The sequence below is a fragment of the Egretta garzetta genome, unplaced genomic scaffold (assembly GCF_000687185.1).
Source record: "Egretta garzetta isolate BGI_Z169 unplaced genomic scaffold, ASM68718v1 scaffold156, whole genome shotgun sequence".
Lineage (NCBI taxonomy): Eukaryota > Metazoa > Chordata > Aves > Pelecaniformes > Ardeidae > Egretta > Egretta garzetta.
The window spans coordinates 2,581,747-2,595,983 of NW_009260125.1; the positions used below are offsets into that span (position 1 = coordinate 2,581,747).

Here is a 14,237-nt window from a genome sequence, read left to right on the forward strand (position 1 = left end):
CTCTGTGTATGATGGAACATATGAATTCAGTGCCTGTATTTTACCAGAGAAAAACTGCAGAGAAAAAGATTACGTTGCAATCATGTAATAGTTACCCAATTTAAAGCTACCTCTTTAAACTACTATTTCATTCAATAAACTCACCACTCCCAGCCTATTTTGCACTACACTGTTCTGAAGCTCACTTGTATATTTGCCTCTTGAGGTGCTGGGTGGCCACAGCAAATTTTATTTTCAGCAAAATCCAGCGGGCACAACGAAAGATTGCTTCAGGCTAGAGGCAGTGTTCTACCAGACAAAAGGCAGAGCTGCAGGCTAGTCATGGAAGATTTGCTAATGTTATAAATCTACCCATGCAGTGAAAATTAATTGCCAGTTATAATCTTCAATTATTACTGTATCACCAGCTAGTTTCCCTTCCTATCATGGATGAAAAAAGAACCCAAGTAAAATCATGAAGTATCTAGGATGACCATTTCCACAAACAGAAAAAAAGCAAACTGCCAAAAAAATCAAAATAGAGATTATAAGATCATATCCTATCTTATCTGGTAAAGTGTACATGGTCCTCACTGGCAGAGCAGGTGCAGAAAAGAAGATGATGCTAGTGATGTTTGCACAGGAAAGGAGCATATTTGCTAAAATATAGTGAAGCACTGTGGGTTTTTTGCTATAATAAGAACTGCCCTATTCTCATAAGCTTGGTTTGGGTAACTTTTCTTCGGTAGAAAGATTAACCCCACCAACGTATTTCAAAAGATGGCAGTCTTTGATCGCTTCTTAACTTTAACCAGCAAAATTTAGTGCCAATGGGAGCATCATCTTTTGGAAATGGGTAAACAAAGCACTAGTCAGTAAAGCCTGCCATGACCTCTCACAGGGAAAGGTAATGTGCTTTGGTCATTTTGCTTTTTTTGGGGGTTGGGGTTTTTTTTTGTAAATAAATACATTCTATGTACCTGTATTCTCTTTGTAATCTAGAAATAAGGTATTGTTCCTTTCTTTTCCAAATCATTATGCAATAACACATTTCAGTGAAGACTGGATTACACCCCATCGGCACACAGTAGGCTTTCAGCATTCTTTCATTTCATTCCAGGGCAAGTAGGATCAGGCGTTCAGCGGCAGCCATATTTGCGTTCAGAGATGTGCCTGCCCCCTTTCAGTGACAAATGGATTAATTTCTGCACATAGCTGGTAGAACACTTTGGGCCTTTTTCCAGTGAAAGGTGATCTATAAACATTATCAGTAGTCAACTTGTTTATTCTCATGACTTCTTCCCATTCGCTCCCTCTGCCTCTCCTCACACTGATAGGTGGGCTGTAGGCATGAATCACATTTCATACCTTTCCTCTGGATATACACACACTGTCCTGATTATTACTCAAAGCAGCTTTAATACATGATTTTGAACACAGGGAAAGTCTTTCTCAGAACCTCATAGTATTAAACGAACAAGCTTTTAAAGGCACTTGTTCTGTGCATGGTTTTCATTGCACTCTACGCTTGCACATGGTATGGCACAAATCTGCCATGAAAAGTCCACATTCAAGGGGTTCCCCTGAAATTAATTCAAACTTCAGAGGAATTTAAACACAACAGACTCACTCAAAGGTTGAAAGTCCATAATAAGAGTCAAAGCTGCTTAGGATTTTATATGTCATTTATCCTCTGATCCTGTAACGTACAAACACTCGGGCATAAAAGAACTAATACAGAAAAAGACGGAGGTATACGAAAGAAGGACAAATGTTGTTGCAGACATAACATGTTAGTTTCTCTTCACTTTTTGCCTAGTATCAAACTAAGGCACCGTTCAAGAGAACAGATGAGGCTGAAGCCTAATAAAAACCGGAATGTTTAAGTACTTGGAGAACAGAGGGCACATTTAGGGAACAGAGTTAAGGAAGATTAAGATTTATCTTTCAATATTTACGTTATTTTGCAGTTTGGCAACTGCAATTAGTTTCGCTTTCCAGCTCCAAGACAGTAAGACGATGTTAACAAAACAAATAAACTGCTTTCACTAGAAATCTGTTCTGTACACTACTTGCCTGTGCACTACACTATCAGCTTTGATGCCTCCTTCCTCCACATCAACTAATTATTCCCTACCTCCTTCAAATTCTTCCTTAAAATAGCTGCCTGCATGAAATTTTTCAGCATTCATAGACCAATTCTTGTCTTCACAACATACACTACTTATGGCTTTGTCTGAAGTGCACTGTAAGCTCGCTGAAGTATAGACCATATCTTACTGCTTTTTAAAGCTACCACTTTTATACACGTTACATCATTTGAACATGTTACACATCTCTCTAGAACTTTTCCAAATGTATACCCAGTAACAAGGAATTAAAAAAAAAAAGCAAAACCAACCCACAAAAACTCACATTCAGGAAAAACTCTTACCTTCCAGGAAGGAGACAAAGGTTTATACAATAGCTTTGATTTGCTTGGAAAACAAACAAGTCAGAATAGTGACAGGTATCTTGAGAAGCGCAAAATAAAACATGTAGCATTGCCTCCTTCAGAGATTCAGTCAAGAATAATTTTTTCTGATGAACAGGAAACCCAAAAATATGTAAAGCTGCATTATCCCTTTCAGAATCTAAATAACTACAAGGCTTGGTAGCATTCACCCCCAGTGTGTTGCGAGTTATGAGAGTAGCTGAAGAAAACTTACACCAAGCACAGAATGTACAAAGACTATTAAAAGCGCTATACACGTAGCTCACGATAATTTCAAGAGCTTAAACATTTTTTTCTCCTATTTCTCCTTACGTTTTCCCATTGCCATGCATTCAGTTTCTTAGTATATTTGCCCCAGGTTCTTCAAGTCTTCTAAAAAGCCAAAAATAAAGCAAAAGCATGAATATAGATTAGAACCACAAAAAAAACCCCAAACCCTGAAAGACCCCAAAGAGAAAATCTGAACACTTTTTTCTCTTTTTTTTCCTCCATAACTCTGCAAGACAATGTGTATAAGGTGTTGGGATGACTGAACAATGATAACATACAGGGACAGGCAGAAAGTTGCTTGGGAAAGGCAGGGAAGGGAATGGGTAAAACCTTCCAAGTCAAAGGATCAGCTCAATCCTCCGTATCTACTAAAAAGATGCAAAAACCTGAGATTAACTTCTTAAACACTGAGGAGCCTGCATTATGAATGACAGCCATTCCATATAAAGCCTCAAAAATCATCAAGTCCTGCTTTCTCACAAAAAAAAAAAAAAAAAGCACTGTATCATAAAGCATGCCTGCTTGGAGCATGTAGACAGCAACAAGCTTGCTTTGTGCTGCAAGACAAGCAAAAGCCGTACAGTGATGTCTACTGCAGCACCGCGCCCAATCTCTGATGATACACGCTGCGCAGTACGACATCAGCCGGGGCCCAGTCCATAATCATGTAATCCTACGGCCTTGTCTCAGCTCTGGAAGCAGGAAGCACAAGTCAGTACCAGTATGTGATAGATCACATAGATGCATTATCTACTTAGGATGCACTGCAAAGAACAGAACTCCTGAGCTAGAAACCAGCAAGCAAACTACTTTCATGTCAATCACACAACATGATAGATATGACCAGTCACCAAAGCACAGAAGCATTCTGCTGCCACAGCTATGGTCTACACACTCTTCTCTCTCCTTCGAGAAAAGGCAATATTCTCTGGATTTCTCAAAAATGCTGTTCTTCTTAAAGGCTTTGAACTTTATCAAAGGCGTGTTATGGATTTGACCATGGGGTTGTCAGAGAGCACAAACTGCCAGCTGTCTTCTCTCCAGTCATCTCCAAAAGAATTTTTCATCTGAAAATCTGACCCAAAGGCTGACCTGGCATATACTGAATGGCATCAATTTACTCTCTCAGCACTGCTCACTATTCCCATCCCATTATTTCCGATACCCAGGACTCCACCCTCCTTCATACTGACGCAATATTTTTTGCCCTTTTTGTTTCCAGCCTTGATGGTTTTTGCTTCTCCTTTCCATGACTAGGTCCAATTCCACCAATCCTGAACCCATGCTCATCTTAAATAACCATTTCCTTCACTTTATTCTTGCCCGTCCTAGAATTTGCAGTGGAAAAGGAAACCAGTCTGGAAATGAGGTTATTGCACATTTTCTCTCTCCTGCTGCTTACTAAGCTGTGCCATTCCTCCAGTTGAGCTGAACCCAAACCTGCAATTTCAGCCTTTTTTCCTCCTACTTTTGACTCACTCTTCAAACCTTTTCTCTTGTATCCATTTCCTTCTCCACAATAGAATGCAAATATTTATTCCAAGAGAAAGCCAGAAAACATAGTAATTGTTTCACGTTCTCCATTCCCACTCCCCTTCTCTTCCTTGCAGCTCTCACTTCTTCCTCATACCACAGATAAAAAGCACATCTGTCCTGCTCTTTCCGCTTGCCTAATGCACATCACCCCATACCTCACATCTCCTTTCTCCTCTTGCTCTGACAGAAGAGCAGAACAGCCAATCAGTCTTTCCTATGTTTGGAAATCTACCTCTGATCCCTTGCTTCTCTAACTACACCTCCTTCTATCCTTCTTTTGCCTCTAAGCATTATGAACTGCTTGACAATAAACTACACTTTTGTCTCTAACTTCAGCCTGAATTCCCTTTAGCTGTCCCTTGCACTCCACTGAAACTATTTTCACTAAAATGTCTAAAAGCCTTTTACTGTTGCAACGTCAAAATAAGTTAATAATTTCCCTGTGTGTTTTTCATAAAAAATTAAATGCATTTCTCCTTTTGAAGCATTCACTCTCCTTTTCTGACCTCTATGACTCTCCTGCTACCCCTCCTCCCTGTACCAACCCCTCCACAGGTCACTGGAAGGCTCCTCATTCCTTCTTTGCCTTCTGATAGGGCTCCACTGAGCTACATCTTTTGCCCTTTCCCTTATGCTTGGGAATTTCATCCACAAACTCAGCTCCTAAGGAGACAGGTCTCAAACAGAGTAGATTTATGTCTAAACAAAAAATCTCAGCCTATCTTTCTGACACCTCTTGTCACTGAGTAGCTGTCAGCTTCAGTTCAATAGAGCTAGAACAGAACTTAGATCTCATGTCTCCCACCCTCTTTTCTCCACCTCCTTTCTTGATCACTGTGGACAGCATTATCATCTTGCCCATCATTCAGATATGAAAAACTATGTCATCTTTGACAATGACTTCTCTCTTGATCTGTTCATTCAGGCTACGTCTACACCTAAATGATTCTTTCTGTCTTGCATCCTTAGGACAAAGTCTTCTCTAAATACCTTCAGAGCTAATGGTTTGTCCAGGCCTTCATCTCACATTAGTTATATCTCACATTAATTTTTCTTCTTTTTGTCTTGACAAACATTACCCTGCTAGTTCATGCTGTTCCAAAAGTTATTTCTTCTATATTGTCATACTGATCTACCATTATTCTCTCTGCATCCTTCTATGCATAAACCTCCATTCCAGCTTTAAACGCTGGGAATGACTCATCTTTGCTTTCCAGGCTCCTCTGTCTTACCTTCACTATACTGTCCACATCCTACTTGCTGTCACACCATTTGCTCACATTTCTAGCTGGCTCGTGATGTCAGTATCCATTTACTATGCTTTTAACAACCAGTCTGTATTTTCATTCAGGCCAACTTCCACACTTGCGTAAGGATACTTTCCAAGCTCTTGCAAAACAAATTCACTGCCCTCTGAACATCACCTTAAACCTTTCCTTGCCACAGTTCTAAGAAAGTCACTTCAGCTTAGGCTAAAGTCTACCACTTACCATGTTGAGCAACTAAATGCTTTTGTTTGTCGATATTAAAACTCCTGCTTTGTCATATATTAAAAAATTAGTTCTCTGCGGCACAATGATTTCACAATACACACATGCACACACCCTTCCTCCCTGCTCTGGTATACTGCACAGTAGCATCTAGCCTCTGATGGGGCTGCTAGGCATTAGGATCATGCAAACAATAATACTGCCTCCCCAATCATGGCAGTAACAGATTAATTACTTATATTCATCCAGATCATTGTCCTCTGACTGTCTCCATTATCAGCCCCAAACAAACAAGGTTTTGGCTCTGTCAGTGGTTGTTGTGGTGGCATGGGTCCAACAAACTTTTCAGATTTAAATCATCAGTAGCATCCTGTCTCAATGAGACGCAACCAAGAGCAGCTTCAAAAAATAACTGTATATGCTAACTACCATGTGATAATCTATCTAATCTGGACAATCACAAATGGCCAGCCTAAAGGCCACTTGAGGATAGAATACCTATCATAGATTCAACGATGAACACACATGATGATTTACACTTCTGTAAAACTCCGCTTCCATTCTGACCATTTTAGCTCAGAACAATGACAAGCTGAAGTCACCTTTTTCTGCCACAGGAGAGGTCCAGTCCATCCTGTTTTGTCTTGGTAGAGAAGACACTTCTGATAAAACAAACCTGTCCACAACTATTACTTATATGATGTTAAAGGTGTTCAACCCAAATATAACTCCAAATTCCCAGTCTCTGCCGGCCCCCTATGTCTAGCCCCACGCAGCAGGAAAAGGAAGAAAAAGAAAAACTGGGCAGAAAACATCACTGTGTATTAGAGAAAACTTATAAATAAAACAAACAAAGAAAAGAGCACAGCAAAGACCACCACACAGAATGAAACCCCATGAACTCCTGCCCTTTGCCAGTCACTCTTGTATCTTGATGTTACTTCATCAGTCACGCTTCTGCCTCTTCTCCTGAACACCTGCTCCAAGGGAACGGAAAGGGAAGCAAGCCTAAACCCCTTGTGTACTGTGTGCAGCTCTGTCACAATACAACTGCTTCCGTTTTACAGATGATTCAGGAGGGGCCTGGGGATTAAGTGAAACTGCACTAGATGTACACTGGTACCAGTGGTTGTGCAGAACCTAGAACTTCTGTCTTCGAGGTCTTTGCTACTTCTGGCTGATGCTTCTTCTGGTCAGGGAGAACTCCACTTCTTTTTTGCCAAACACCACACGTTTTATAAATACATGCACACAGAAACCAAAAAGTAGCAAGACCAAATAATTCTAAATTCTAATTGCTGTCACGAATACAGATAAATAGGAAGATGTGTTGGGCTTAAGGGCTGCATTATTAATATAACTTAATAAATCACAATAGGAAATTGCTGAATAATAAACACAACAGTTCAGAAGTAAGCAAGACTTCTCTACTTCTATTGAATACAAGACCAAAAGCAATCAGACAGCCCACTTCTCTCCAGCAACATCAGTGGCTTTCAAGCATAACTTTTAATAAGCCACACAACAAGTTATGACAAAACCACTCCCTTAAAATGATCAACATTAACCATAGAAAGGGACACAAAGAAAAGAAAAAAAAGAGAAAGAAATGATGCATGCAATAGTTGGTTTTCCTCTGCCCCACATCGGTCTTAAGTAACTGTGCTAGATTCCATCTCCAATTTGAGTCAGCTTAGACAGCTGCACAGCACTATGATAAAAAATTGGATCATTTTACTCACACAGTGTTTGTCTTATCCAGCAAAAGAACCATCAAAGACTTCTTGCTATAGACTTGCTGAGAGACCTCTGTCAAACACCCTTACTGCGTCACAGCAGCTTTTGCCACAGTTTTTTTGCCGTATAAATTACCTGACGACACCAACTTCACCTGGCATCCTGCACCATTAACTCCTGAATCAGGTTTTTCAAGGACAAGCTGGAGAACTTCTGCACCGAGTTGAAGGTGGAAGAGAGAGACCCAGTAACTTAATTCATGCCCATATAAACCGAAAATCTTTCTCACTAGTTATTTCAAAATTACTCTTAATAACAAGTTGTCATGGCACTCATATAACCTTATGGTGAAATTAACTCTTTCAGAAATGCTCATATCTATATATCCTATTTTTACTGAAGGTGATCTTTCTTAGTAATGCATGCAGTGTTGTAAATCTAAACTTTCACCGGGACTACCAGAAACTTACACTTTCTGCCTACAGGATTCCTGTTGATGCACAGCTTAAACAAAATGTGATTTGAAACATGTTTTCTATAGAATTTTCCACTGCTTCTATCTCGTACACCTCAGCCTTTGCTAAATGGTTAACCTTTTTTGCCCCAGAGGTAAAACAGAACCTGATAATGTTTATAATAAGGCCCATTTCAAAGGAAATTACTCCATTTCATAGTGGAAAGGGTTCTACTCTTGTGTAGGTTTTTTTTTTTTTTATACATGGAAACATATATTTAATCTATAAACTATCAATCATATACAGAGGTAGATCAACAAGAAAACACGTGTTTTTAGATCTCAATCAAAATCAGATAGAAGTCATTTCACCTTCTGTGGTGACAAGAGGGCTTGGGTTACATTCTAGTAAACATATAATTTCCTTCTTTCTGAAGTATTGTTGTAAATTACAAGTAGAAGGAATGTCAGAGACAGATCTTTAGTGACAGTGCTATCAGTTGACAGAAAACCACACGTGGTTTCCCCACCAGTGTTCAAACGAGGTACCTTAAACTATGTGAGATCTAACCTCTTCAGAACAACTGTTGCACAAATACTGGGAGAAATATCACCCGAACTCCATCAAAATATACGCGACCTAACAAAACCAGGATTTTTAACGTCAGCTATAGAACAACAGGTTTAGATACATATTCAAACACATCAAAATCCTGACTCAAAACACAGAATGTCTGATCAGAGAGCATTACCATTACTCCACTCTTTTTATCCAGTGTGTGGGTTGATGAACTAAAGGACAGGTTTCAGAAAATAACTATGTAACTATGAGGATAAACTACAATTCTGACTAAATTTCTGGGCACTATCATACATAATGTTTCATTCTTCCTCTGTCACCATTCCTTGAGACACATTAAATGAGGTGACAGCCACAACTAAGAGCCACGCCACCCCCCTGCAGAAGCTGTCCATGGGGAAAAAAAAAATTAAAAAAAAAAAAAAAAAAAAAATCAGACTCAGCTATCATATACTAAACTGATCAGGTATTTGAACAGCAGAATGCACACCAGAATTCAATCCCACTGTCATTTCTCATCCTAAAGAAAACCCCCATGGGGACCTTTGCTCATTATTCTTATTCCCGGCTTAAAGCTCCAAATGGTAAGAAAAAGTTTCTCTTGACAACAGCCACAGTTTTGTACCCTGCCAATTCTCAATTCTTTCGCTCATCAAGCTCCACCTGAATATTACATCTGTTTAAGAACCAGTATCTCTGGAAGACCTTATTAGCTTACAGGGAAGAAAAAAAAATTACATACCATTCACCCCTCTTTTGCCCACTGCAAAACCAAAACCAACCCCAACCCCAAATTACCAGCTAAGATGGCCTGAATTCAATAACTTCACCTCTTCCTTTTGGGCTATGTGTTTAAAAGTTTTGTTATAATTTTCTTTCCCTCTCAGCCCTTTCCAACATTCCCTACCACCACAAAAAGGTGAAAGATGAAGGCAGCTAAGAAAAACCAGAATGTTTTATTCTTAAGTTTTTGTTTGATATGTTTTTAAAGGAGACAAACAGCACCACTGGCAAACCACTAGTAAACAAAAAAATAAATAATAATTAAAATAAAAAAGATCGACTCCAATCCCTATGCTTACATTAACCAGCTGTTTTTGTCATCTTCTCTTCTTTCACAATCTCCTCATAATTTTAGTTCTCTTCCTCTTGCTTTTCATAAAGTAGAATGTTGTATGCTACATGCTTTTTTTTTTCCCCCCTACAGAACTGTTCCCTACCATCTCCCAGCCTCCTTAGTATCTTTTTTTTCCCCGTGAAGAATAATAAAATCATCAACATATTTTTCTGAAGATTAAAAAAATTCTGAAAGCAAATCTAAGACGTATCCCTTGAATTTTGTTCTGGTGTTGCCAAAGGATTTACCAAAAAGTTTTCCATCAGATATTTATGTGGGAAGTCAAAATAGGAAAATACACTGTAAACAACTGTCCAATATATTTAAAACTCCAGTCTGCGTGTGTAATCATCAAGTAAAAAGGTCAAATTTGGGGCTGCACAATAAGGATAGAGAATCTCGAATTTTAACCCAACATTGGAAAAAATGCATAGAATATTTTATGTAACATCCTTAACGCTAAACAATAATGATTCAATATGGTTAGTGAAAGATTATCTAAGACAAAGCACACACATCATCAGATTGAAACCTCAATAATACAAACCCACTGAACTGAGAAACTGAAGTTGACTATGACACCAAGTACCCAGATACAGATCTAAATCCCATAGGTCATATTTAACCCTGCTGTAGTTCACGAAGATACACAGGATATCTTTTGCTCCTTTACAGCCTGTGCCTACCTAGAAATACTCCCAGCACATAATGCTTGCACATTTGCTAAAGTGATTATTGGTAAGAGTTCTGTGCATAAGACAATAAAATTCATATTCTTCTAATATTTTCTTAAATGTTGTATAAAGTAAAACATATGCCTCCAAAATTAATCTAAAATCAGTTACAGGTTATGACTGATAACAAAAGACCACTGTATCTACCTCAGGCATACAGTTACTGTGGCTTTTTACAGGACACATTGTCAAATAGACTCCTTTTGCTATGCATGGTATCTACAAGAAAAATCTTCAATTCTTCAAATATGCCATTCAACTTTTTAAAATTCAATATAAATTCTAAATGCTGCTCAAATTCCGATAACCCCTCTTTTAGCTAAGCTGGTTGGTTAGTAGTGATTTGGCAGATAAGTTACACAATACTGTTTCTGCTTCCTGATTAGATAAGCAGATAAGTTGTTGTTTCTTTTTTTTTTTCTGGCACAAACATTTACACATAAAATTTTTCATTTTCTGTGAACACTTGCAACTTTGTAATCCCCTCTTCCCAAACCTACATGCCAGTAGAAATCAACAACGACATACTGCATTTGCTAAAGGAAAACATAAAGTAAGTATTAGCATGCAAAAAGCAATTCCATCCACAAAACTGAACAAACGTTCAGGAAATTTCTCTCCCTCTGTGCTGCCTACATATACGCTGTAGAATAAAGGAAAGCAGTGAGCAGTATTTCTATGCCTTTACTGCTGCCCTAACGAAGGGGCACAGGGGGCACGTGGCCTCAGTGCATCTCCTGCATTACAGAAATGAACAGCACAGCCAGACTGCGACCCCCTTGCCCAGGGATGTGCTAAGAAATACCAACTGCTTTGGCAGATGAGAGGTTTGGCAGTGTTTCTCTGCACTATTGCCGAGGAATGCTGACTCCCAGGTCCCCGCCTGGGTCAACAGGAGGAGGAAGAGCAGCCCATCACTTCAAACACATATAGTACACAACCAGAAAGGAGGCAGCGATGCAGGGATTAAGCTAGCTAGAAGCATTTTTTGACATCCAACATAATTTTTTCTACAAAACCAAAGTGAACCACCTTGTCATGGTCTGGAGGAGACCACCATCTTCCCACCCCTTCCCCTCACCATGCTCTCTGCAAAGAGTTTCACTAGTCTAAAAAAGCTCCTTGCTTAACTGCTTACAAGGGAACAGCCAAGTGACTCTGGTCGTATCAACTAAAGTTGACAAAAAACAGTTGACTCTTTACAAGAAGTAAACATGATGGGATCAGATTTTACACTATCTTTATCAAACAGGACAGTAATTTCTGGTACTTAGAAGTCCTGCCCATCCATAATCCTCCAGTTACCTTATGCACGTGAAGTCTGATTTTTCTAAGACACCGCTTACAATCTCCTGGCATCACAAATGCCATAAGGCCTACTCAAATAGGGAAGATTGCAAAGAAAAAATGAGTTGGGTCTGGTATTAATAGACCTACCACGACCACAACCCTTCTCCGTGAACAAAAGCAAACAAAAAAGTCAACACGTCACACAAAAGACGCGTGCAAGATCAGAGCAAGCGCACAAGTGTTTCTGCAAGTACATGAGCAATGTTTTCTGCAGACCAATCTAACTCTTCAAATTTTTCCCCACCTTCATTAATAAGGACAGCGAGGCTCAAGGAAGATTTAAAGTGGGTGTTCAGATGGGTGTGGTGAAAACACCTGTATTAACAGACTGCTTAAGCGAACACAGTAGAAATATTTCAACATACTAATTTATTCAAACTTTGTGAAAGTTCTTTCTAAGTGACCCAAAGCAAGTTACTGCTTGGAAGCAACAAAATTCCTAAAGCTTTTTATTTTCCAAATATAACAGTCAGTTTTGTTTTTTTAAACTGTATTACAACAAGAGTACTGTAAAAGCTAATAAGTGCTTCACATCTGTCACTACTGTAACATCAGCAATGAAATTACACTTTGTTTGGAAATAATTTTTCTGGATAGTTTAAATAGAGCTCCTTTGACAGAGTCTCTAACCCCCCCAAAACCAAACAATGAGAGACTAGAGCTGATAATCTAAACTGAATCACTCTAGGAAACAATTTGCATATTAGGTATGACTAAGGAGTAGGGATGTGCTTAGATCTTTATGTCTCAAGTAAGCTTATAACAGGAATTTGTGTTCCAAAACTTCTAGATGTAAAACATTTTATCTCAGCAGATTAAGCTCCTTATTAAGGCCAAGCTCCAGTAGCAAGATTTTTGTTCAATTACTTTTCAATCAAACATTACTGATAGGCGTACCAACTGTTTGAGCCTTGAACCTTTTACCTATAAATATAATACACAAAAATCCCAGTTCTGCCCCTAACTTATTTTTGGGCTGGCAAAATAGAGAGGTTCAGGCACATAAGAATCAGGACAGGAACACAATCAAGCTTGGCATCTCTATAAAGGTCTTTCAAAAAGGAGATTTTATGGTAGTTCAAATAATTTTATTTAATGTGTACTCTACTCTATGCAATTTTAGAGTTTATCACACCAATCTACGTTACTGATTAAGTCATTCTTTTTTCAAGAGCTTGTTTAGAAAACATAGGATTCCTTTAAGCTCCCAAGATGCTCAAAATTAAATGCACGTGTAACGACAACTATAACATAACGAGAAACTTAACATCATTTCAGAACATATATTATGACATTACAGGTAATAGCAGGATTTCTCTCAGCATCAGTAAGTCACACTGAAGTTTCACTATGATGGGATCGTTAGTTATGAAGCAGCTTCACCAGAAATATTTCTCATGACATTGTGTATGTATACCGCTTCCTTAACAGAACAGAAACAAACAGAAAGCTACATGAAAATATGTCCCCAACCATTTCACTAGCCACATTAGGTGTTACCCCAGCGTGATGTTAACGACGCAAGCCACAAACAAAATGTGTCAATTTGATTTGCCTGCGCTCACCACTGAAGTCTTCCTCTGACAACTGACAGAACTGTGTCAGGCACGGTGTATTAGCAAATACCATTAGCCTGGAATTTGCCTGTTCATACTTATGGTACCAGAAAACCTTATCGCCCAAATAACCTATTATATTTGGTTTTGCATAATACACATGGCTTAGCCTAACGTAAGATAATATTAGACGTTGGCTGCTCAGTTGACTGTAAGCCATGCTCAGCAACGAGAATGAAAGAATAAAATGCGACTTGAGCTAAAGTGAATAAACTCAAAGATGGTAACAGACCATTTTCCTCCACGAGGGAAAATGTTTTTCACTACAGTCGCCAATGATAATGTAACGTTTAAAGTTGATGCACAGGTCTATACGCTTATCTTCACACAGAAGCAAGTGAAATGTTGCACCAAGAAAGGACAGGGTCTTCAAAAAAAAAAAAAATCCAATATGGCCACTGATGTGTAGTTGTCTTTTGACTTAAAGTTGCCTTATCTTTTACCACGTCTGTCAGTCGCACGCATACACCTGTTATACTCGTACTTCAAAAGAAGTTGACACAGTGACAGTCGTCTGTGCGTATCCAACCCTGAAACATTCTTCACGGCAGAGAGATCCACATGCTATCAGGCTACCCTGTCAAGGCCAAACCACAGTCATCCACAGCCACCAAGAGACAGACAGGTAGAGAGGTGTGCCAGCACTATCGACTTACCTTCTTTATTAAGCCTCATAACCTCCCTGCTTTTTCCACCCTCCTTTCCAGTCTCTTCTAGATCTACACCTGCAGGAGAGAAGCAGAGTCAGGAAGCGCCGAGGGCCCAGAGGTGTGCATTTATTGTCTGGCGGGGGGAGGAGGAGAGGTGAGGAGGTGAGCAGTGTTTCTATTTGCAACAGCAAAAGCACAATGGTCGGAGCATCTGCCAGGGAGCGGAACCG

The 14,237-nt window shown here is 39.2% G+C and overlaps 1 protein-coding gene across 6 annotated transcripts in view; it reads right to left on the minus strand.

Moving 5' to 3' along the window:
* The window catches only part of ATXN7L1 (ataxin 7 like 1), a 124,086-nt gene extending 109,855 nt beyond the window's left edge, over positions 1 to 14,231 (minus strand). For all 6 annotated transcript variants that reach the window (XR_004842349.1, XR_004842348.1, XM_035896841.1 and 3 more), the window contains exon 1: positions 14,014 to 14,231. Coding sequence is in view for 4 of the 6 variants with exons in the window: in XM_035896841.1 (XP_035752734.1) it covers positions 14,014 to 14,032 (19 nt within the window). In the remaining 2 variants the exon portion in view is untranslated. The remainder of the gene's footprint in view (positions 1 to 14,013) is intronic.
* Between the last annotated feature and the right edge of the window lie 6 nt (positions 14,232 to 14,237).